Source organism: Syngnathoides biaculeatus, chromosome 2 (genome assembly GCF_019802595.1).
Source record: "Syngnathoides biaculeatus isolate LvHL_M chromosome 2, ASM1980259v1, whole genome shotgun sequence".
Classification (NCBI taxonomy): Eukaryota; Metazoa; Chordata; class Actinopteri; order Syngnathiformes; family Syngnathidae; genus Syngnathoides; species Syngnathoides biaculeatus.
The window spans coordinates 27,907,433-27,930,664 of record NC_084641.1 but is presented as its reverse complement, the minus strand read 5'-3'; the positions used below and the strand labels follow the sequence as shown (position 1 = coordinate 27,930,664).

At 43.8% G+C, this 23,232-nt stretch overlaps 1 protein-coding gene across 2 annotated transcripts in view; it reads right to left on the bottom strand.

The window, feature by feature from the left end:
* Positions 1-290: 290 nt before the first annotated feature.
* The window catches only part of ajap1 (adherens junctions associated protein 1), a 77,318-nt gene continuing 54,376 nt past the window's right edge, over positions 291-23,232 (bottom strand). For both annotated transcript variants that reach the window (XM_061809798.1, XM_061809791.1), the window contains exons 3-6: positions 19,101-19,861; positions 4,472-4,559; positions 4,091-4,333; positions 291-413 (exon numbers count right to left, since the gene is read on the bottom strand). In XM_061809798.1, coding sequence (XP_061665782.1) covers positions 341-413; positions 4,091-4,333; positions 4,472-4,559; positions 19,101-19,861 — 1,165 coding nt within the window. In that variant the 3' untranslated portion in view covers positions 291-340. The remainder of the gene's footprint in view (positions 414-4,090; positions 4,334-4,471; positions 4,560-19,100; positions 19,862-23,232) is intronic.

Sequence of the window (23,232 nt, the reverse complement as noted above, 5' to 3'; positions counted from 1 at the left end):
AAATCAGCACCGGGCATAATGGCGTCCCGTGTAATCTAGCGTTTGGAACGGCACGGTACACGTCACATACGCCCACGTACATCATGTGACTCGCGAAAATGGCGGCGGCCCTGAAAATTCGTAATCGTCGACAAAAATCTTCTGAAAAACACTCTTAAATGAGAAAGGATTTAACATCACATTGTCAAGATTGGGTACGTAATCCTTAGACAGGAAAGTAGGAAGCACACACTGATAAAATATCAAACATTCTTTGAAATAACGGCACAGTACGTACCAAAGCGTGAATTCGGGAATCCTCTTCCTCCCGAGGGAACGGAACAAGGCTCGGCAAAGGTTGTCAACAGGAGATCTCGAACCATTTCTCTGACACGAAGGCGACAGGAATCAGTTGTCTTTCAGAGGGGGAAGGCCTGCGAGTCCAGTTGCAATACATTAGAACATCGTTTCGCAGCGTCCAAATACGACGCACTTTTATTGGACAGTAATAAAGTGTACCGTCTACTGGGCACTTACTGTATATGTGGGCAATTATCATAATTGGATAACTAATGGGTCGCAAGCAACAGAAATCATGGTGTACATATTTACCGGCAGTAGACTTTGTAGGCAGGGTGTTTAATTATTGAAGACACTTTGGACTGTTTGTAGCAGATGAATTACTCTTCCCTCACTGCCAGCATAATAAATCTGTTGCGAGCTTTGGATACAATAAGCAAGTGTGACCATCTTCGCATGCCCGGCAGCTCGAATGACAGTAACCGTTATCCGCTCTGACAGTGAACAACGCTGTTAAAACTAAGAAGCTTCTCGGCGCACACAATGTTGAAGGTACGAAACTCCAAAAAGGCCATCTTAATGTCACCCACGCCCGCAGAATGCTTACGCAGTTAACATTTAAACATGGATTCAAGTGTGAGGTTGCCGCGTAGACTCGCTTTTATTAGACGTGGATATAGCGCGCTTGTCAAATGTTACATTGCCTGCCTTCCGAGAGATGAAGTTGACTTTTCGAAAAAAAAAAAAAAAATACACGGTACCTGTTTGCAATTGCTGCCAAGCAGAAAATATTCCTTCAGAGAATTCATTGCTCATTTCAGCATATCTATGTGACTGACTCATTATACAGAACAAAAACAACAACAACAACAGCGGCGCCAGGTAGATTTCAATCCCCGTGTGCGACTCCGTGTGCATGGCGTACAGCCTGCCCAGCGCTCTCGGGGTTCTACGAGGTCCCTTCTGGTTTGTATCGGTTCCTTTTTCACACATACCTGGACTGTACGTCTCAACATAGGTTACTTTTCAACTGCAAGATCAAGTTCACCGTGTAAGTTTCTCATGTGGTATCGAACGAGGATTCATCACACGTCAAACATTAAAGGCTCTGTCGCACCATAACGTTCTGGTCAACATCCTTTGAACATTTCAATCGTTCTATTTTTCAGCATTCTCAAACGCGGATGACACATCTGGCGTGTGATTAACGTGTGTCTGACGCACAAGAAGCGTGTAACAGCGACCAAATAAGATACCCCTAAAAACCATTAGCGTGTGCAAACGTGTCATTGGGGCGCGACGTAAGACGAGCGCGTTGAGCGTGTGACTAAACGGGTGAATAACGCCAGAAAAGCGTTTTGCTGGCGTGTCATTTTTACTGTGGAACCAGAACTAAAACGTTGGAAAGTTCATAGTCACTTCAGTTGTTGTCGTGAGTTAGAACAGTGAGCATCATGCCGCAGAGAAGAAAAAAAGTTAGGGAACGGACTTCAGCAAGTAGCGGTGCAAGTAAGAATGCAAAGCATCGGTTTTTATACCCATATGCATGGACGTTCGGGAAACGCTCGAATGACGCTCAATGGACGCCAAAGGACGTTCGTTTGAGTTTAGTTACACGCTGTGTGCGCTAGGGGATTGTTCAGTGGTCGTTGACAGGTCGCCACTGAGTCGTTCACTGCAAAGCAAACGATTAAGTAAGAACCAAGTAAAGCTCGAGTTACGACTGACTAACGATAGCCAAACACGTGCAACGCTCGGCGAACCTTAGTAATATGTTCTTGAACGTTCTGCAGTGTTTAAAATTAAACATTGATGAACGCTGGTTTCAGTGAGAACTTTTGTACACGTTCAAAACTTTTTTCCGGACCGGCGTTCTCCGCCGATTCCCAGCGATCATTGACGTTCACTAGCGTTCAAACTACGCTCTTCTGGCGCTATCCCGGCGACCATGGGCGACTACCAACGTTTCCTCAAACGCTATAGAACGCCGACCAGAACGTCATGGTGTGACGGAGCCATAAGATCATTGAATGGGCATTTTAGAATTCTTCTTCTTAAACCTTTCGGGTTGTCCCGACAGCATGTCATCTTTTTTCCCAATGCATTATGTAATTTCTTGGTTTGTCAAGCCAGACAAATCTGAAAAATCACAATAATCAGATGAAATACTGATGTTGATCAAAGTCTGCTCGAGGTCACAGGCAATGAAAACGATCCGTTCTTGATTCTAACTCTTTCTTTTATGCAATATTTAACTGTCAAGGCACTTAAAGGTAACACTGCAATTAAAATACACAGAACTGAATGATTGAAGAGGTGAATGATGACAGCATAATGGATGGCGAACGGACGTCACGGAGCAACAGCTCCCCTTCAAACACGTTTCAAACAATTGGAAATTACTTTTAACTGCAAATGATAAAAACCTGTGAAAAAGTGTCAATGGTGTGAGTCTGCTATATAGCTCGTGCACGTGACGTCCCCATTTTCACGCCGCCATTTTTCACCGTCAAAAAGAGCTGCTTGACAGTGTGGGGGACATTGAACCCGAGCAGAATATTCACAATGCGCGAGACTTGCTGCGCTGTTGGTTGTTACAACAGATGAGACAGATATTCAAAGAGATCATTCTATGGAATACAAGCTGAAAAGACCAGAAAAAAATCAATGGATTTCGGCAATTAAATGTGATGGCTGGTGCCCAACCAAATACACAAATGCCTGTGTAACGATCGCTTCATTACAGGTACGAATTATTCTTCGCAATCTCAAATTACCAAGAACTATTTATAATGCCAAGTTGGCTCATTTGAGAACAATGCGTTAAAAAAAAGAAAAAAAGACAGGGAGTCGTCTCCAACGTGGACGGAAGCGTGTTGTTGCCACACGTTAAACTTCGGTAAACCTCTCACTGGCAGATTTTATTTTTTTTTTTTATTTAAATATGCATTATTCTCAAACTAGTCCAATGCATATTCAAAAAAAGAAAATAAACCGTCGGTCACACAGAGGTTTACGTAGAATGTGTAGCTGCAACACGCTTCCGTGTACGGGGTCTGAAGCCTATCCCAGCGGTTTATTTTCTCCTTTATAAATACGCATTGGACTCATTTGAGAATAATGTATATGTGAAAAAAAAAACAGCTGTCACGGAGAAGAATAAGCATCGTGTATGGAAGAGGCGACTTGCTGTCTCTCCCCCCCATCATAGTTAATGAATGCCAGTTTAAGTAAAACCAGGCGTCATTTATTTAAATATCGGTATTTGTATTGAAAAAAATATGAGTGGCGCCACCACGATGTTGGATTTATTCGAGATTGAGAACACATCCAGCAACAAAGTATTTGTATGCGTCCAGACTTTTCTACGCTTTCAAACTCTTCCGTGTAGATCTCAACGACTTAATCACCAGATACATGCGCAAATCCAGTTGTTCAAAACAAGCGGACGCGGGTTAACAGTCCAATTTCTTATCGGCGAAAACATCGACTTCGGCATTAAATGTGGCTCCTCTATGCCAAGTGTCTCTCATTTTTCCACGTATCTTCGTTTATTATCACCTTCTAAATGTTTAACGGTTTCGGAGAAAAACTCTGGGCGTCGTGCTACAAGACGTATTTTCGCCTCGTCTCCAACCGGCTTAGCATCGAGCAATGCTTTGCTTGACCGGCAGTATGGCCAGACTCAAGATTTTGAGACCAAAATATTTGGTCAAATCCTCAGGAATGCCATCATAACAATAGTACATAAAATGGTAGCGATTGTTTGAATGGCTAACACGAGTACGGCGGGGGACTTCCCCTCACGTACCTGTTTCCATTGTAAGAAGTCTTGTAGACGGGCGTCTGCTGGATCATCTCGTCAGTGTAGATGGGCACAGCGGTCCGGACGCACTCGTGAGAGCACTGCATGTTGTCATTGTAGGCAGTGAAGATGTCCACCTTGCTGGGAACCCTGGCTGGCGTGAAATCCGTCAGGTTTTGGCAGCTTTCTTCCTGCTGGTGGATCTTGCGCTGATGGCTATTGTGGCGGCCATTTCCTGACTGTGCACAGCTACAAAAACACGCACCAAAGACAAGAAACCAAAATAAAATCATACCTTGTGCCTGAAATCACACCTTTTCCGAAGAAGATGGTGAGGTTTTCTGCGGATTTCCTTATCACGAGCATAAAGAAAGGAGACTTTCCTACCAGTTTTTAAGGACGAGTGTTGTGATCAAGGCTGCGATGACCATAATGAGAGACACAGTGATAGTGATTATCTGGTGAACAGCCAAACCTAAAATACAGTCATGACAAGAACAAACAAACAAAAAAAATACATATATATATATGTATACATTAATATTAGTAGATTTGATTAAGTATCCTCCAATAAAATCAGAAAAATCACACGTAAAAAAATACATTTCCCTTTTACATGTACGAAGCGGAGGCATGGTGGATCAGCTGGAAAGCGTTGGCCTCACAGTTCTGAGGTCCCGGGTTCAATCCCGGCCCCGCCTGTGTGGAGTTTGCATGTTCTCCCCTTGCCCGCGTGGGTTTTCTCCAGGTAGGCACTCCGGTTTCCTCCCGCATCCCATTAGAGACTCTAAACTGCCCGTAGGTGTGATTGTGAATGTTGCCGTTTGTCTCTATGTGGCATCCGATTGGCCGGCCACCAGTTCAGGGTGGACGCCGCCTCCTGCCCGTTGGCAGCAGGGGTAGCCTCCAGGACTCCGGCAACCCCCGTGAGGATAAGCGCCTCAGAAAATGGATGGATTACATATATACAGTACAAAGCAAATGACTTCAAATCAGTGTTCTTGTCCTCAATTGATTGGGCGATGTCCTTCGCCTCCATGTTGCATGCATAGCACTTATCGGACATTTCTGTCAGGAAATTGGCTTTTCAATGAATTGGTTTCACAGTTAGCTAGCACACACCCCTGGGATACTTTCACTGGGTGTGGGACTACTCACTTATTATAACTCATGTATACGCAATTTGGTTATGTGTCGCACTATTTATATTGTCATTCTGTAGACTTCTATAATGAATCCGAGCACATTCCAGTTCCTTCACGAGGGCTTCATCTCCAGCCCTTGTCCTGTCCTATCTTGTCTCGTCCTTCCTTCACAGGGTGTGGCTGTAATATCTCATGCAAAATCCATATTTAATGTTTCTTTCTTGTAGATATGTAATTCTGTTAGCAACATTTCTTTGTCTCACCAATCTAGAAATTCGATTCTGTTCTACCGATCGACACGAATTCTCAAAAAAAAAAAAAAAAAAAACACCCTTCCATGAAAATACGAATAAAACACAGAGGAAGCTCAAAAAGTCCTCTGTGACACAATTTAAAAAAAGGAAAAAAAATCAAATCAGTTTTCATAAATGTATACGTAAAATAGAGTAACAGTATTAATTTCCACATACATCCACACTGGGGGGGAAATAAGGGGCTTACTCCCTGGAGAAAATGTTTCTTTGAACAAATTCCTTTAATAAATTTTAATAAAACATTTTAAAATTTCAACCGCTTAACACGAATAAATAAAAACGAGGTGGCACGGAGCAGCTGGTAAAGCGTATTGAGTGGATGTTAAATCGTTCATTTTGGAATATTTTTTAAATGATCCACAAGCGGTGGCACGGTTGTTCGGCTGGTAAAGCGTTGGCCTCCCAGTTCTGAGGTCCCGGGTTCAATCCCGGACCTGCCTGTGTGGAGTTTGCATGTTCTCTTCGTGCCAATGTGGGTTTTCTCCGGGTGGGCACTCTGCTTTCCTCCCACATCCCAAAACACATGCAACATTAATTGGATGACCAAAATTGCCCCTAGGTGTGATTGTGGGTGCGGCTGTTTGTCACTACGTGCCCTGCCACTGGCTGGCGACCAGTTCAGGGTGTACCCCGCCTCCTGCCCCTTGACAGCTGGGATAGGCTCCAGCACTCCCAGCGACCCTCATGAGGATAAGCGGCAAAGAAAATGGATGGATGAAATAAAAATGAATTAAATATTAACAAAAGAACACAAGCGGAACAAAAGCAAATCCTTTACATCATTGAAACATCCGGCCCATCTTTTAGATTATTTTTTGTTTGTGATGCAGTGAATTTTCAGACACCAAAAATGTATCGCTAAAAATTGCCCAAAAGCACATTTTGGGGTTTCGATCGCAGTAGTTCTGTTGCCGAAAGAGGAGCTGCGAAACAGGATTTGATGATGCAACGACGAGGTGGCGTGTTCTGTGAGCGCTTCGGTCTCGCTCAAAATGTCTGAAATGAGGGCTGGGATGATCACAAAAACAATATTGATAACATCTCCCAAATTAACATTGGAAACTTTGATAAACACGAGAAGCGCTCAGTAAATTTGACAGATTGTATTAATCCATGTTTTCCACAATAATTCTGGCCTCAAGAGAAAAATAATGCGGATAGTGATTTCGTTCATATTGTGATATTTACATGAATAGATAGAAGAAAAAAATATTGCTATAGGATTTTTACTGCGGTTGTTACAAAGTCAAAATGAATGAAAATAATAATTGGCATCATTCTTTGACGTGTTTTAGTTTGCAGCCAAGAATTTTCATTTCGGCGCATCAGTCATTTTGAATTGGTGACCTTCACTTTTAACAAACTTTGCGTTTATTCTGTGATCCAAATATTATTTGCAAAAACAACCAAAAAAAAAACGACATTTACGCCCGAGTTTATATTTTATGCATAAATGTATTGTTTCATATTCACCGATGCTGCGTGTGGGTGAGTGACATCGGACAGAATGACACATTGCAGCAGGTGACATGTTTCGAGAGGAGAAGAGAGAAAGAAAAGAGGCGTCATGATGAAAAGGCCTCAGCGGGCCTTCTACTTCTCACCTCTCCATCAGCCGGCTGTCTAAGCGGGACTGATCGGAGCCAATTTGTCTTTGGAAAGCTCAAAAGGGAAGTGCAGCGCAGTCATTTTGGGGGAAAAAAAAAAAAAGCTGCCCGGCTGGACAGCCTCCTCTCGGATTATAAACTTCTCCGGTCCGAGTCAACCTCGGATGAATGATATCTCTGCTTGGCAAGGGAAAGCCTCAACTTCCAGCTGCAATCAGGAGTCCGTTGCCACGGGAAAGGCAAATTAACTCCCGACGAGTCATTTGCATTTCCTTCATACGCTCTCGGCCGTGACTTACATTAACTGCATAAGTTAGCATCTGTCCAAACTCAGCCACAAAGCGAGCCCCTGACCTTGATCAATAGCCGAGCTCCCAACGGTCCAGCGTGGTTTCATTTTATCTGGATGATCTGTGTAGAAGGGGCGATAGAGCTCGTGCACCTACGTCATAAAATGGCGTGCCTTTTGTTTACGTCGCCATATCGCCGGTCTGACAATGTTAAGTCGGTTGGCGACGACACGAAAACATGTCTCATAGCACGACGCCCAGAGTCTTGTCCGATACCGTTAGACATTTAGAAGGTGAAAATAAATGAAGGTACGAAGAAAAATTTGATAAATTCGGCATCAAGGATCCGTCTTTTAATGGCCAAGTCAATGTTTTCGGCGATAAGAAATTGGACTGTTAATTCGCTTCCGCTTGTCTTGGACAAATGGATATACACATGGATTTGGTGAGTAAGTCGTCGAGATTTACACGGAAATGTTTGAAAGCATATAAAAGTCTGGACGCATACAAATACTTCATTAGTGGATCTGTTCTCATCAGGAATAAATCCCACGTAAGTGACAGGTCGACGCCTCGCGAACGCGAAAGCGTGTTCGGCCATACGTTAACCTTTGCCGGAATCCATCGATCTTTTTAGCTAGTATACAAATACAAATACCAATATTTAAATAAACGACCCCTGGTTTTACACAAACTTGCATTCGTTAACTATGATTGAAAAAAAAAATGAGGACGCAGTCATCTTCACGGAACCTACTCGGAAGCGATTGCGGCCACACGTTAACCTCCGTAAACCTCTGTGACAGTTTTTTTTTAATACGCATTGTTCTCAAATGAGCCAACTTGGCATTATAAATACTTCTTGGTAATTTGTGTTTGAGAAGAATAATTCATACCTGAAATGAAGCGATCGGTACACAGGCGTGTGTATATTTTGGTTGGGCACAGTCAATCATGTTTAATTGCCAAAATCAATCGATATTTTCTGGACTTTTCCGCAGGTATTCCATAGAATGATCTCTTTGAATATCTGTGTCGTCTGTTGTGACAACCAACAGCGCAACAGGTCTCAGGTATTGTAAATATTCCCCTCCGGTTCGACGTCTCCCGCAATGTCGAGCGGCTCCGTTTGACCGGCAATATGGCGGCGTGAAAATGCTGACGTCACGTGCACGAGCTCTATTCGCAGCCACGACACAGCAAATCTAATACATAGACTGCATCTATCTTGTCAAACCGCAAACAATGAAATTCAGCAAAGACACCGCATGTCGTATTCTCCACGACCGTGGCCAGCATTGTTCCATGGCGCGGCCGACGATTAGTAGAATGTCGTTTAGCGCTGGGGAGGCCTTCAGTTGGAGAAGCACATTTCATATTAATAAATAATGAAACTTCAACAGAATTAACAGTATACAGTATGTCGGGCAAAATTGAAGAAAGAATATCTATCTATCTATCTATCTATCTATCTATCTATCTATCTATCTATCTATCTATCTATATCTATCTATCTATCTATCTATCTATCTATCTATCTGTCTATCATAAGTTTTATACTCATTCATCTCCCCCCCCCCCCCCCCGCCCCAAAGGAACGAGGGGAGGAAAGGGGAGGAGCATTTGCCCCGGCTATGTAAAACTCATTGTGCGCCGGCAGTCAGTTTGCAAAATCCCATTTGGCAGACCCTTTCCTTTAAAGATAGGCCGTTTGGTAAAATTGCTGCCAAGTAAAAAGAGGCCGAGGAGATGATAACGTCGATAAAAATGAAGGGTACAGAGGGGACCTGTGGGCAGCGAGCATCGCAGTCTCCGTCGCAGCCTTCGCGGCGCTTTGATGTACATGACAAAGGATACTGCAGAAATGGATTATGCCCACCGCTCGCTACTTAATTTAATAAAAAGATCTTGAGTTGAATATAAAACTTCACAGCGCTGTTAATAAATGTACAAAGTAATCGGAAATTTTGCTAGTGCAGGTTGTTGGACTGTTAGATGACATGATCTATTTTTAAAAAATGAAACGGTGGATTAACCAATGGAATTCCCAAATATCTAAGAAAAAAACTGTCTGCAAGTGCAAAGTGGAGAGTGGAGAGTGCAGTAAGCCCCTTTGGATTCACATCTTATCCTCACAAGGGACATGGGGAGTGCTGGAGCCTATCCCCGCTGTCAACGGGCAGGTGGTGGCGTACACCCTGAACTTGTTGCCAGCCAATCGCAGGGCACACAGAGATAAACGGCCACACTCACAATCACACCTAGGGGCAATTTAGTGTCCAATTAATGTTGCATGTTTTTGGGATGTGGGAGGAAACCAAAGTGTCCGGAGAAAACCCATGCAGGCACGGGGAGAACATGCAAACCCCAGACAGGCGGGTCTGGGATTGAACCCGGGACCTCATATCCGTGAGGCCAACGCTTTAAGGCCCCGTCACAGCATGACGTTCTGGTCAGCGTTCTATAGCGTTTGAGGAAACGGTGGTGGTCGCCGGGATAGCGCCAGAAGAGCGTCGTTTGAACGCCAGTGAACGTCAATGATCGCTGGGAATCGGAAAAAAAGTTTGGAACGTGCACAAAAGTTCTCACCGAGACCAGCGTTTATCAACGTTTAATTTTAAATGCTGCAGAACGTTCAAGAACGTTCGTGGAACGTTTTGCTAACGTTCGCCGAGCGTTGCACGCGTTTGGCTATCGTTAGTCAAATTTCCAACGTTTTCGTTCCCGTTCCACTGTAAAAATGACACGCCAGCAAAACGCTATTCTGTCGTTATCCACCCGTTAGTCACGCACTCAACACACTCGTCTAACGTTGACAAATCGCTCGTCGCGCGCCAGTGACACGTTAGCACGCGCTAATGGTTTTTAGGGGTATCTTATTTGATCACTGTTACACGCTTCTCGTGCGTTAGACACACGTTAATCACACGCCAGATGTTTCATCCTCATTTGAGAACGGTGAAAAATAGAACGATTGAAATGTTCAGAGAACGTTGACCAGAACGTCATGGTGTGACGGAGCCTTTAGTATCTGTGTCACCGTGCCGCCATGTTTTTTTTTGTTTTTGTTTCCGTTTTGTTTTCTGTGCAACGTGACAAACAAGTCTTCAGTGAAAAACTCACTAATTCACAATTTGTTTGTTTAGCAGTGAAGTAGCTAGAATTGGACACCAGCTCTTAGCTAACTTTGGGTAACATTTGATTAGCTGGTAACTGCTGGCAGTTATTGGAGACTGAAGTGGCGATAAGACGTATGTAATTAATACATTTACTGTATGTATCTAAGCCGTAATGAAATGTCTACCAGGAAAGTAAGCAACAGGCAACGTCAATGGGGATGCGAAGTGGCAACATATGCATGAGTGTGTTCTTGCACTTCAAGTGCATTTTTGGAAATCCAATCATATGCAAGATCATTTTCAAATAATATTAACATTTTCAGGGTATGTACATTGCAAAATACTTTGGGTTAAACCACTCATAAATGCAACTATGAACATTGCAGATTTTTCCAATTTGCATCAGGACTTGGTCCCTCATCTCTAATGTTACCATTTGTGTTTATTTTTGTTTATTTCTTGCCACATATCCTCAATAATGGCGGGAACATTTGACAATTATTAGAGTACTAGAAATAGCACAACTCGGGAAAATGGAAATTTAAGCAGATGGTTCTATTCTCGTTTTACAGCACAATCTCACCACTGACTGTGATCATGTCCTAAATTTTCACTCCAGTGCTTGTCTTGCTTGTCTTTACACGGGCTCGCAGTCGCTATAGAATAGACGTTAAACTTTTGCTTCTGGTCCATAAAGCACTGAACGGTTTCGGTCTTGAAAACATTAAAGGAGGGCTCATGGAATATAAACTCGGGAGGTTCTCTGAGATCTGCAGACTTGGGTCAGAGAGCGGAGCCCGGACTTCAAGCCAAACATGCTGGAGCACTATTAAGCTTTTTTGTGTATTTTCCCATGCTTGCGGTTTTTACGGTTTCCAGTAAAACCGCCTTGTCTTTCCTTAGCTCAGTCTGACATGACACTCGCACTGTCCTGTATTACCAATGACAGAAAAGAACAGCACACCCACACTTAAAAATAGTGTGGGTATCAATAGTCTATGCTGAGACCTCAGGTGAGCTATAAACACGGAATATGAGCACATTCCAAGGAAAATATGTGCCCTGTGTCCTACGCAAAAATCTGTGAGACAGTGACGATGAATTCAAAATATCAACCGACTATCTGGAAGTAGGGGCAGTTTATTTGCTAAAATGCATGACGGCGCATTAATGGGAAGATATGACCACATGATGGGCGGCGGGTGTGAAATTACCGAGCAAATGAGTTACGAGTGTCAAACAGCTTTAATTTTGTGCGTATGCTAGGCTATCAGTGAGTAATCGCTAGCATTTGTGATAAGAGCCGCTTCAAACTAATGGCAACAACACCCACGCGGCATTTGCTCACAAAACTCTTGAATAATGGGAGGAACGCCCCTTTTTAAATGTTATTGCCGCTCACAGAAATAAAGCAGGGGACGGAGACATATTTAATACACCCTAATACACTTTGTAACTCATCCCAAATCACCTCCGCCACAGCCAGAAACCTTGACAGGACAGGTGAGGGAAAGACTTCCCGTCGAAGGCAGCATGCTGATAGTTAGGAATTGGCAATTAACGTCTGTGTCAAAGTGTCAATCTATACTGATTTCCACTGAGCCACCAGGCAATCTAAAACACTTACTGAAGGACAAGACTGCTGAGAGAGGCAGAGAGGCGAGGGAAAGGTTGAAGGAGAGATCAGAAACAATTGCGCTACGATGCATCGCTCTCGCGGCCGTGGACGGCGCTGAATCATTCAGTCGGCGTGGATGGAAAATTCTCAAAAGGAGGGCAAAAAAAAAAGAGGAAGCTGGGGTGTATCGCTACTTTGGCGGCATCTCAAGTGTGTGATCATGTGCGTCTGCGTTCATTAAATACTTCGTATACTGCAACTAACTTGTGTGGACTAACGGGGAATTGAATAACCAATTATTCGAATGTTATTTTATCTTCGGTATTTTCAACAAGATGGTGGAATGTCTCTGGATTTTCTGAACTCGTTTTTCAGTGTCAGTCGTGTATAAACTGGAATAAGTTCTGTACAAAATTGTGCCAAACATATATATGCGTCCATCTGAGATGATACGCTGTGGTGACCCCGAAAGGGACAAGCCGAAAGGACAACAACAACAACAACAACAACAACTGTGCTGAGATCAGAATCAGAATCAGCCAAGTGTGTAAAACACACAAGAAATTTTTCTCCAGCAGTCGGTTCCGCCCTGGTTCGACATAACGAACGGAAAACAGAGAACAAGGAAGAACATAGCAACAAGAACAAAGAACAAGAGAGGAAAAGTTAAGATGATGTTCACTGGTTCAGGCTCCGTCACACCATGGCGTTCTGGTCAACGTTCTCTGAACATTTCAATCGTTCTATTTTTCAGCGTTCTCAAATGAGAATGACACATCTGGCGTGTGATTAACATGTGTCTAACGCACGAAAAGCGTGTAAAAGCGACCAAATAAGATACCCCTAAAAACAATTAGCGCGTGCTAACGTGTCATTGGCGCGCGACGAGCGATTTGACAACGTTAGACGAGCGTGTGACTAACGGGTGAATAACGACAGAATAGCGTTTTGCTGGCGTGGAATTTTTACAGTGGAACGGGAACGAAAACGTTGGAAATTTCATAGTCACTTGAGCTGTTCTCGTGAGTTTGAACAGTCAGCATCATGCCGCCTAGACGAAAAAAAGGTGGAGTGCGGACTCAGCAACTAGCGCTGCAAAGCATCGGTTTATATACCCATATGCATGGACGTTCGGGAAATGCTCGAACGACGCTCAATGACGCTGTGTGCGCTAGGGGATAGTTCAGTGGTCGTTGGCAGGTCGCCAGTGAGTCGTTCACTGCAAAGCAAACGATTTACGATTAAGTTACGACTGACTAACGATAGCCAAACGCGTGCAACGCTCGGCGAACGTTAGTAAAACGTTCCACGAACGTTCTTGAACGTTCTGCAGCGTTTAAAATTAAACGCCGATGAACGCTGGTCTCGTTGAGAACTTTTGTGCACGTTCAAAACTTTTTTTCCGGACCGGCGTTCTCTGCCGATTCCCAGCGATCATTGACGTTCACTAGCGCTCAGACAAAGCTCTTCTGGCACTATCCCGGCGACCATGAGCGACTACCAACGTTTCCTCAAACGCTATCGAACGCTGACCAGAACGTCATGGTGTGACGGGGCCATTAGCACATAGACATTAGAAAGCTAAATATTCTAAAGACTGTTTTCCCGATCTAATAGTTGTATCAAAAAATAGCTGGCATCATCTCTTGCTTTAGGGGGGGCAGCATCTGGACCAGGCTTGCCTTAGGCACTTCGACTCTCTGTCAACCCATGAAGAAACTGCTGAGCAAAGGACGTACAGACAGTTAAAAGAGCATCTGCACACTCTGGGCTCTTAATGTCCTCCTGGCTGGGTGTAAATCGAGCAAAAGGGGGTGTGACTCGCCTCGCCTGTCAACAGACATCAGCGTTTGGGTCTGGATTAAACATCCGGAAGAGGGGGATTCATTTTCATCCAGTTTCAATCGGCGGTTCTGATCACGGACAAATTAATTGGACGTCCAGGGCAACCGAGGGTAGAAGCGGTTTCTGCAGCTCCGTGTGTTTTTGCTCTCTATCATTGTCCAAGAGGCCTCGTTGTTCTATGACTTCACGGGTCCGACCACAAAACCGCTTGAACCCACCATTTCCGTGCTCAGTGAATGTGCTTCTTTTAACTGAAATTTAATGTTCATTTTACATGTCGTCCCTTCACTCCACGGGGAACGCCGACTTTGTGTATTTATTCTACTCGTTTAACTCACTTACTCAAGCAGCGTCCACTTTCTTAATCACCTCTCAACGCTTCAGGATTCTAGGAGACATGTGTTCCATAATGTCACGTATGATGGTAGATCTTCTTCTTTTCCTTTCGGCTTGTCCCGTTAGGGGTCGCCACAGTGTGTCAACTCAGAGGAACGCATATTTCTTTAGCACAGTTTTACGCCGGATGCCCTTCCCGACGCAACCCCTCTGCCTTTTAGCCAGGGAGGGAAGAGGCCGTCTCCCACCCAAGTACTAACCACGGCCGAACCCGCTTCGCTTCCAAGATCTGCCGAGGTCGGGCATTCTCAGGGTAGCTTGGGCGTAAGTCTCGTGCATGACGGTAGATGATTGCTGTCAATGGGCAGGAGGCGGGGCACACCCTGAACTGGTTTCCAGCCAATCGCAGGGCACATCGAGACATACTACGGTCGCACTCACAATAACACCTATGGGCAATTTAGAGAGTCCAGCCAATGTTGCATGTTTTTGGGATGTGGGAGGAAACCGGAGTGCCCGGAGAAAACCCACGAAGGCACGGGGAAAACATGCAAACTCCGCAGAGGCGGGGCCGGGATTGAACCCGGGTCCTCAGAACTGTGAGGCCAACGCGCTACAGCTGCTCACTGTGCCGCCTCAAATTATATTATCCATCCATCTATTTATTTTCTTTGCTGCTTATTCTCACGAGGGTCGCGGGGAGTGCTGGAGCCTATCCCAGCTGTCATCAAACGGGAGGCGGGGTACACCCTGAACTGGTTGCCAGCCAATCGCAAGGCACATAGAGACAGACAACAATCACACTGACAATCACACCTAGGGGCAATTTAGAGTGTCCAATTAATGTATATTATATTGTATTTAATAGCCACATATATTCACTTGCCGGGAGCTTGGGTGCACCTGACGTAAATAGAATGTAATTGCAGAATATGAAATTTTTAATTTTAGCAAGGATTCATGTTTGGTTTTTCAAGCTCAACTCGATGGAATATGAATGGCGATATTTAAAACTATGGGATCAAGGTCCGCACAGTGGAAAAACGGGCCAAAGTGATCGTCATCCTGCGATTATTGGACATACTGGATCTGGATTGTGGCATTGCAAATAAAAATAATAGGTGGTTAGTAATTACTATGAAGAGTGAGAGAAAATTTCCACAACAAATTTAACGAGGATTCCTCGGTTGTCCGAACGGTGCGTTTACTGAGGAGTGAGGAAAATGTGACGTAATGTACAGAGACATAATTTGGGGAGGCAAAAACTTAGGATCGGATCCTCAGAAGCTTGCTTTTCAAACTTCATTCATATAATACTTGCTTTGCGGATATGTCGACTGACGTCTGGGTAATACATCCACTGCGCACCAATTACGTTGTTGTCAGAAGGGCGGTTTTCAGAACGAATTTTGGAATTGTGCACTAAACACCCGCCCACCAAGTACATCGCAGACAGCCATAAGCGCAGATCAGATAATTACGGTCACATTATAGGCATGCTTATTCATTGAGACAAAGCACATTAGTGGCTTTCATTTGTGCTGACTGCTGACGTTATTCATGAGTCAGTTTGACTCATGCAGCTTATTTAGTGCAAGGGTGACTGCGCATACTGTAATCTCACAGTTACTGAGAGCCTGACTAATTATGATAAGTACCTTTTTTTTTCCTAATCGGCAGTGACAGGATTCTTATGTAAAGTTATAAGAAGTATTTTTCACACAATCCACTGCAGTTTCTACAATTAAACTTATTTTCCTTTCGGCTTGCCCTGTCAGCACCCTTCTACCAATATATTCACTCTCTCGCCTCTGAACATGATCTATTCTCTGGTTTTACACAGGGCTCACGCTACTGAGATCCATGTAGCAGGCTAATAGCCAGCTGGGTCACCGCGTAGTGCTCCAAATAGCCTTTAGTCAGCTCAAACCTTCTAATTCTTCCTATACTGGAAACGTCATTACAAATTCTTTCTATTACACCAAAGGTTTCCATATGAAAGTCTGCTCTCTCGAACCTTGTCTCCAAAACAACTTTGGCTGTCCCTCTAATTTCTAATCCTATCCAGCCTGTTCACACCAAGCGAGAACCTCAACATCTTCATTTCTGCTACCTCCAGTTCTGCTTCCTGTTGTTTGTTCAGTGCCACTGTCTCTAATCCATACATCACCACTGTTTTTATAAACTTTGGCCTTCATCCTAGCAGAACACCAGACACCTTCCGTCAACTGTTCTACCCCGCTTGGACCCGTTTCTTCACTTCCTTACCACACTCATTATTGCTCTGTATTGTTGACCCCAAGTATTTGAAGTCGTCCACCCTCGCCATCTCTTCTCGCTGTAGCCTCACACTTCCTCCTCTGCCCCACTCATTCACGCACATATATTCCGTTTTACTTCAGCTAATCTTCATTCCTCTCCTTTCCAGTGCGTGCCTCCATCTTTCTAATTGTTCCTTTGCCTGCTCCCTGCTTTCACTGCACATCACAATATCTGCGAACATCATGGTCCAAAGGGATTCCAGTCCAACCTTGTCTGTTTCTTCAATTAAACTAATCAGTTAAATCTGAGGTCAAATGTATTAAGACTTTTTTTTTCAATGTTAGAATCAGCAGGGTCTGTGGTGCATTTTTTGATTCAGGGAAGTGTCATGGAAAGATTCTGGCTTTAAGGGAATAGAAAAATTGTAGGCCACATCAAATGGAATGGAATGTACAGTGCATCTGTAATCAGCCCCCTGAAATATTTATGATAGTTAAGTTGGAACAGTGAGGGTAAATCTAATGGACAAGAAGTCCCACAACAACTAAGGCTAGTTGCATATTGTTGAGAGTCTAAAATACAAAGACAGGAAACAGACATCATGAACACAGCCCACCCACCCCCTCAAAAAAAAAAAAAAAAAAAAAAAAAACAGTACATCTTTTTGCAAAAACGTTTCGACAGTAAATTGGTAGTGCGACCCTACATCTGTCAGATCTCTTCTGGTCTCAGAAGCTAAGCAGTGTGGGTACTGGTTCGTACTCGAATGGGAGAACGTCAAGGAATACCCAGTGCTGGGTTTTGGCAGTAGGGCATTCACCGGCTCCTGTAAAAAACTAAAGACTGCAGAAACTCCAGCTGCGGCCGAATGAGCCTCATGGACCTCTAACTAAATGGTAGTCTGCAATCATTGTTCTGTTCATTTTTCCCCATCATTTAAATGACTGTTGACCCATACGGTATCTGTTTAGAGTTGACCCAACCCAAAACAACGTATACAGATATAATTTAACCCTTTCCGGGCAGGGGTTGCAAATTTGCAACAGGTAATATCTAAATATATACATATATAAGATCTAAAATTTTATGTCCAGAGTAAGTTTCTCTCTGCAAAATTTGATTTGGTCCAGAGAGGGTTAAAGGTGAGTCTCATGCAGGCTTCCCGTAGAACCAAGATGTTGCAGGTTGTACGGTAATTTCCTCTAGCTCGGGGTCACCATGAGGCAGACATGTTCATGTCTTGAGCGGGCAACGTTTTCTACGACAGGAAGACACCTGGGATTCGCGATAGAAACGGATTCTATTCATTTTTTCTGATGAGTCTGTCCATTGATGTAGTAGCAGGCACCCACCTGGAAAAATCTTACCTTTTCTCTCTCTCTCTCTCTTATTAGTTGCCGACTATATTAATATCATACCGGACTTTGAAATCTCCCACTAACCTCCCAATCATGCGAAACGGCAAACAAAATGCTGCTGACAAGACAGTTTGCCCTCTGGCGTGCAGCCACAGCACATTTAAATGTTGTTCAACATGATAATTAGTCCAAGCTTAGTCCGTTAAGGCAAGTGTTAATCTAATATTCCGAGAGCAAGTTTTTTTTTCTGCGCCCTCAGTACAAAGGAACTGTCTAGAGCTTTAGTAAAACAGAAGGTTGTTGGCCCACGTTAAGATCATAAGTACTGTTACATACAAACACAAATTAGAAGAAGAGTGTCGACGTCCACCGCGGTGGAAAAGATTTTAAGTCTACATCTCAACATCAAAGATACCTGACAAAAGACAGTTAAACAGGATTCTTTTAAGTGCATCGCTCTACATATAAATATGAAGTCGATCTGCCAAATCTCAAAAGGTGTTATCACCAATGGATGAATAAAAAAAAACTATTTTATATACTAATCCATCTAAAAAAAAAAAAAAAAAAAAAAAAAAAGATAGCAGAAACAGAAATAGAGTGCATTGTCGATGTGGCTACCCAACCGTCCTACCTTTGGGACAAAGGCTGGAGGCTGTAGGCCGGAGTGAATTTGCAAAAAGTGCAAATAAATAATGCATTGCCACCTTTTATACAATTACTGATAGAAAATGTCTTAAAAAAAGCAAAGTCACTCTTGATATATTATAGCGTGCTAGATACTGTGGTATATTGTGAATAAGATATTTGCACTTTGGGGCAGCGGGGGTTGACCGAGGAAATAAAAATCAATCCTAAACCCAGATTTTAATTCCAATTTGTAATAAAAAGTAACGGAATGCAATGCGTGTGTCACCGACATGAGTAAATTTGACACGTTTATGCAACCTGAACAAAGTCAATATACAAAATATCAAGCGGAATGAAAACAAAATCTCATATTTCTTGTTAGAGGTGAAAATTGAAAGGCAATTCAAAGAAAACAGTGACCTGTGTTCTGTGCCCAATAAATCTTTGTGCTAGTTGGAAGATGGACCAAACAAATAGATGTTGATTCCTTACCTGATGTATCCCCATATGGCTTTGGTGGCTTGACAGTCTCCCCAAAGCTTTTTGTGGCCTTTGTGGTGCTTAGCCTCTTGGGTTCCGGTGTAGTCACCACATTGAACGTCCTTTGGGGGAGCCTCGTAGTAGTGCTAGTGGTTGTGGCCACTGTGGTCGTTGAGGCCCTAGTAGGCGGGTTCATTTTGGGCTCTGGTCTGCCATCCTCATCTATACTATCTGTCCCTGTGGGTCCCCAGTCGATAAATCCGGCCACCGTAGTAGTCCGGCCCTCCTGAGACTTGTCAAAGCTCTCCCATTTGAGCTCCCTTCTGGCTCTAAGTAGAAACCTTGCGGCGTGCTCCCTGCTGCCACTGGAAAAAGCTGCTGGAGATTCCGCATTCACGGGATCAGCAGTCTCCATTTCCGAGTACATCGAGCGACACTCCTTACACGGCGTTGGTTGTTTGTGCGGGGTCCTCCGATGCTTTTGGACTGTGACTTTTGGCCATATCCCTAATTTATTGTCTTGGGGTGCAGGGATAGGGTTCAAAAGTCTGCGGGCCAGAGGGCTCACCGTTCTCCAGTGCATCTTGCTAGGCGTGTCCCAAACGGGCTGCAGGCGAGGTCTTGAGCGAGGCACCGACTTGGGCATGAGTTTGATCCCCAAACCTGGACTAAGGGGGCTGCAGACAGAGACGTCCAAGGTCATGTGGGTCATTGCCAGCAGAATCCACACCCGGTGCGCCACACAGCTGCCTGGCCTCAAAGCAGATGGACTGCTGGGAAAAAAAAAGGTATTAAAAGAGGAAAGGCATTTCAGATTCTGGCTGTGCACTACATATGCATACCACATAAAGTTGATAAGTAAGCGTCTATCATTAAGATTCAAGGCAGTATTTGCCCTCCATTTAAACTCTTGGCCAGGTTTTACTCCACAACTTATATTCAATTAAGCAGTGGCAATAATTTGTTTCAGTGAAACACGCTTAATTTCAAGTGTAAAGGTCGGACAAAGTGAATGGACAACTAGAATGGTTCTGGATTTTTCCCATTTACATTTAGCATGTGGCGCATCTTCAGTTTACAGATGAACCGAGAAATAATTTTGCTCAAGGTCATTTATCCTTCAATTCATTTTCATTCATGCATTAGGTATGGCAGACATACTTGGTTTTCCCGGAGGCCAATTTGATTAGCCATTGTGAGGCTAAGTAAGGTAGCACTCTATAGCTGTTGCAGAGACAGAACAACACGCAAATGACAAAAATCGTGCCCTAAAGAGATGTTGCATTCACCAAACTCTGGCCCTTTTTTAATGTATAAACAGTGGACAATATTTACTACCCGTATGACAAAACTACACCAATTAGAAAGATGGAGGCACACACTGGAAAGGAGAGGAATGAAGATTAGCCGAAATAAAACAGAGTATGGGTGCATGAATGTGAGGGGCGGAGGAGGAAGAGTGAAGCTCCAGGGAGAAGAGATAGCGAGGGTGGACGCCTTCAAATACTTGGGGTCAACAATACAGAGCAATGGAGAGTGTGGTAAGGAAGTGAAGAAACAGGTCCAAGCGGGGTGGAATAGTTGGCGGAAGGTGTCTGGTGTTCTATGTGACAGAAGAGTCTCCGCTAGGATGAAGGGCAAAGTTTATAAAACAGTGGTGAGACCGGCCATGATGTACCGAATAGAGAAGGTGGCTCTGAAGAAACAGGAAGCAGAACTGGAGGCGGCAGAAATGAAGATGTTGAGGTTCTCGCTCGGACTGAACAGGTTGGATAGGGTTAGAAATGAGCTCGTTAGAGGGACAGCCAAAGTTGGATGACAATGTTCGAGAGAGCAGACTACGATGGTTTGGATGGATCAAGATGTGAGAGAGTGAGTATATTGGGAGAAGGGTCCTGAGGATGGAGCTCTCAAGGAAGAGAGAACAAGAGGAAGACCAAAGAGAAAGTTGATGGATGTGGTGAGGGAGGACATGAGGACAGATGCATGATAGGCTTGGATGGTAAAAGATGACACGCTGTGGCGACCCCTAACGGGACAAGCCGAAAGGAGAAGAAGAAGATGACAAAACTACACATGCATTCCTTGACTCATTGGAGGCTATTGTGCACCTGTGCAGTCCTTCAAAAAAATTCAGTTCAAGTGCGGAGATTTGATTTGGAATCACCACATCCATTCTTATCGCCAATCGATACGATTGTAAAAATACGATATGGTCCAGTCGATCAATGCTTGGATTTTAGAAGATACATTTAAATGATTTCATACAATTTCCCCACCTGTCTTTCTCCTGTTGACCTACTGACAATGAGAGACCAGGAATGTTGCTTTCGAATAGAAAGGGTGGCAAATAAAACGCAAACACGCCGGCTGATAAATAATCGAGGGTGGCATTTTAATTGAGCCATAAAGGGTGATTGATGTGGTCACGACACGGCAGTGACAAGGTCGACATATTATTGACAGCTGTAATTAGTATTTCAAGAGCTTCAGCCCTGACCTCGACTGAAATCTTGGTAATCATCACACTGGAGGCGACTCCAGCCGGATTAATGCAATGCCTGGACTTTTTTTTTTTTTTTTTTTTTTTTATGGCTATGTTTATTAAGCACCTTCTCTGCCTTTTTACTCGAGTGCTCCCGGCTACAACAAAGAGGCAAACCTGATAGGTGTACAAAATTCAAAAAGAGTAGCTTCTCTGATCTTGAAAATGAAGTCTGTTGCAATATTGCTAAAAGAGAGCCCTGAAAGGAAGCATATAACGCAGAGGTGACCACAGACCAGAAAATGAGACTGGACACACATTTTTAAAAAAACATTTTCTATCTCTTAAGAAGCGTGCCAGTCAATGTTACGTATACTGCTCTCCTCATACCTTTGGAATCTACCACCTCATTCCACGGGCACCATGGATTCATAATTTAAGAACAAGTCAAAAACGATATTTTGGCACCCCATGCGGTGAAAATATAATTTGCAAGCGTACAGCGCAGATGGCAGATAAAGACCAGTATTAGCAATGCGAGCGTACCAGATTGCTTTCTGACGGAAATGGGTGCCTGGTGCCCTACTTTAGGAGCACATGCTCCATCATACCATCATTACAAACTTGAGTATAGAGTTAAGTCTCAACAATACGTTTGGAAATCCCTTTAGTGCAGATTGTGACGAGCCCTGATGCCGAACCCGGGGTCACAAAAGCATTGTGGACGGTCTACGCTCGCTCTGTGGGGACAATGACAGATGGCTTTTCATCTAAAAGCCACATTTGGAACCGAACACTAAAAAAAAAAAATGGAACCTTTGGTGTAATAGAAACAATCTGTACGACTTTTACAGTATGGGAAGAATGTGACGTTTTGAGTTGACCAAAGGCTATTTGGAGGACTACTTGGTGACCCAGCTGGCTATTAGCCTGCTACATGGATCTCAGTAGCGTGAGCTCTGTGTAAAACCAGAGACTAGATCAAGTTCAGAACTACTTTTTGAAGCTGTAAAGTGAAATTAGAAGTTGCAGTAAGGGTCGGTGGTGGCTGACCAACCTTGGCTTTTACCAGCTGACTTCGGGCAAGAGACGCGATACAGCCTGAACTGGTCGCCAGCCAATCCCAGGGCACTGATAAACTAGCAAAGATTCGGGCTCACACTCACACACATGGGCAGTCTAGAAACTACCGTGCACATTTTGGGATGTGGAAAGGAAACCTGAGCAAACGGAGAAAAGCCACCCGGTCACGGGGAGAACATGGAAACTCCACAGACCAAGAGCGGATTTCAACCCAGGTCTTCAGAACTGTGAGGCAGACGTGCTACCCAGTGGACCCCCTTTGCTGCCCTTTTATCACAAAATGAAATGGAATAAACGCACTGGGGACTGGTCCCGGGTCCACGGCGCTTTGCAAAACATGAAAAGCGAGGGCTGACCAATTGAGACAAGTTTCCTAACATCGTGAAGCGTTCCATGACCTACATTATGTCGGAAAAAAAATGAATGAAGAATAGTGTTTATTTATAGTAAACACAAGAAAATGAAGCGTGAAGGATGTGTTTGCACTTACTGCACTTTACTCTTTGATTTACTGGGCCTTTAAGATAAAGATTGCTTTCGCATGAGTGGATATTGCCCTAGGAACTGTTTTTTTTT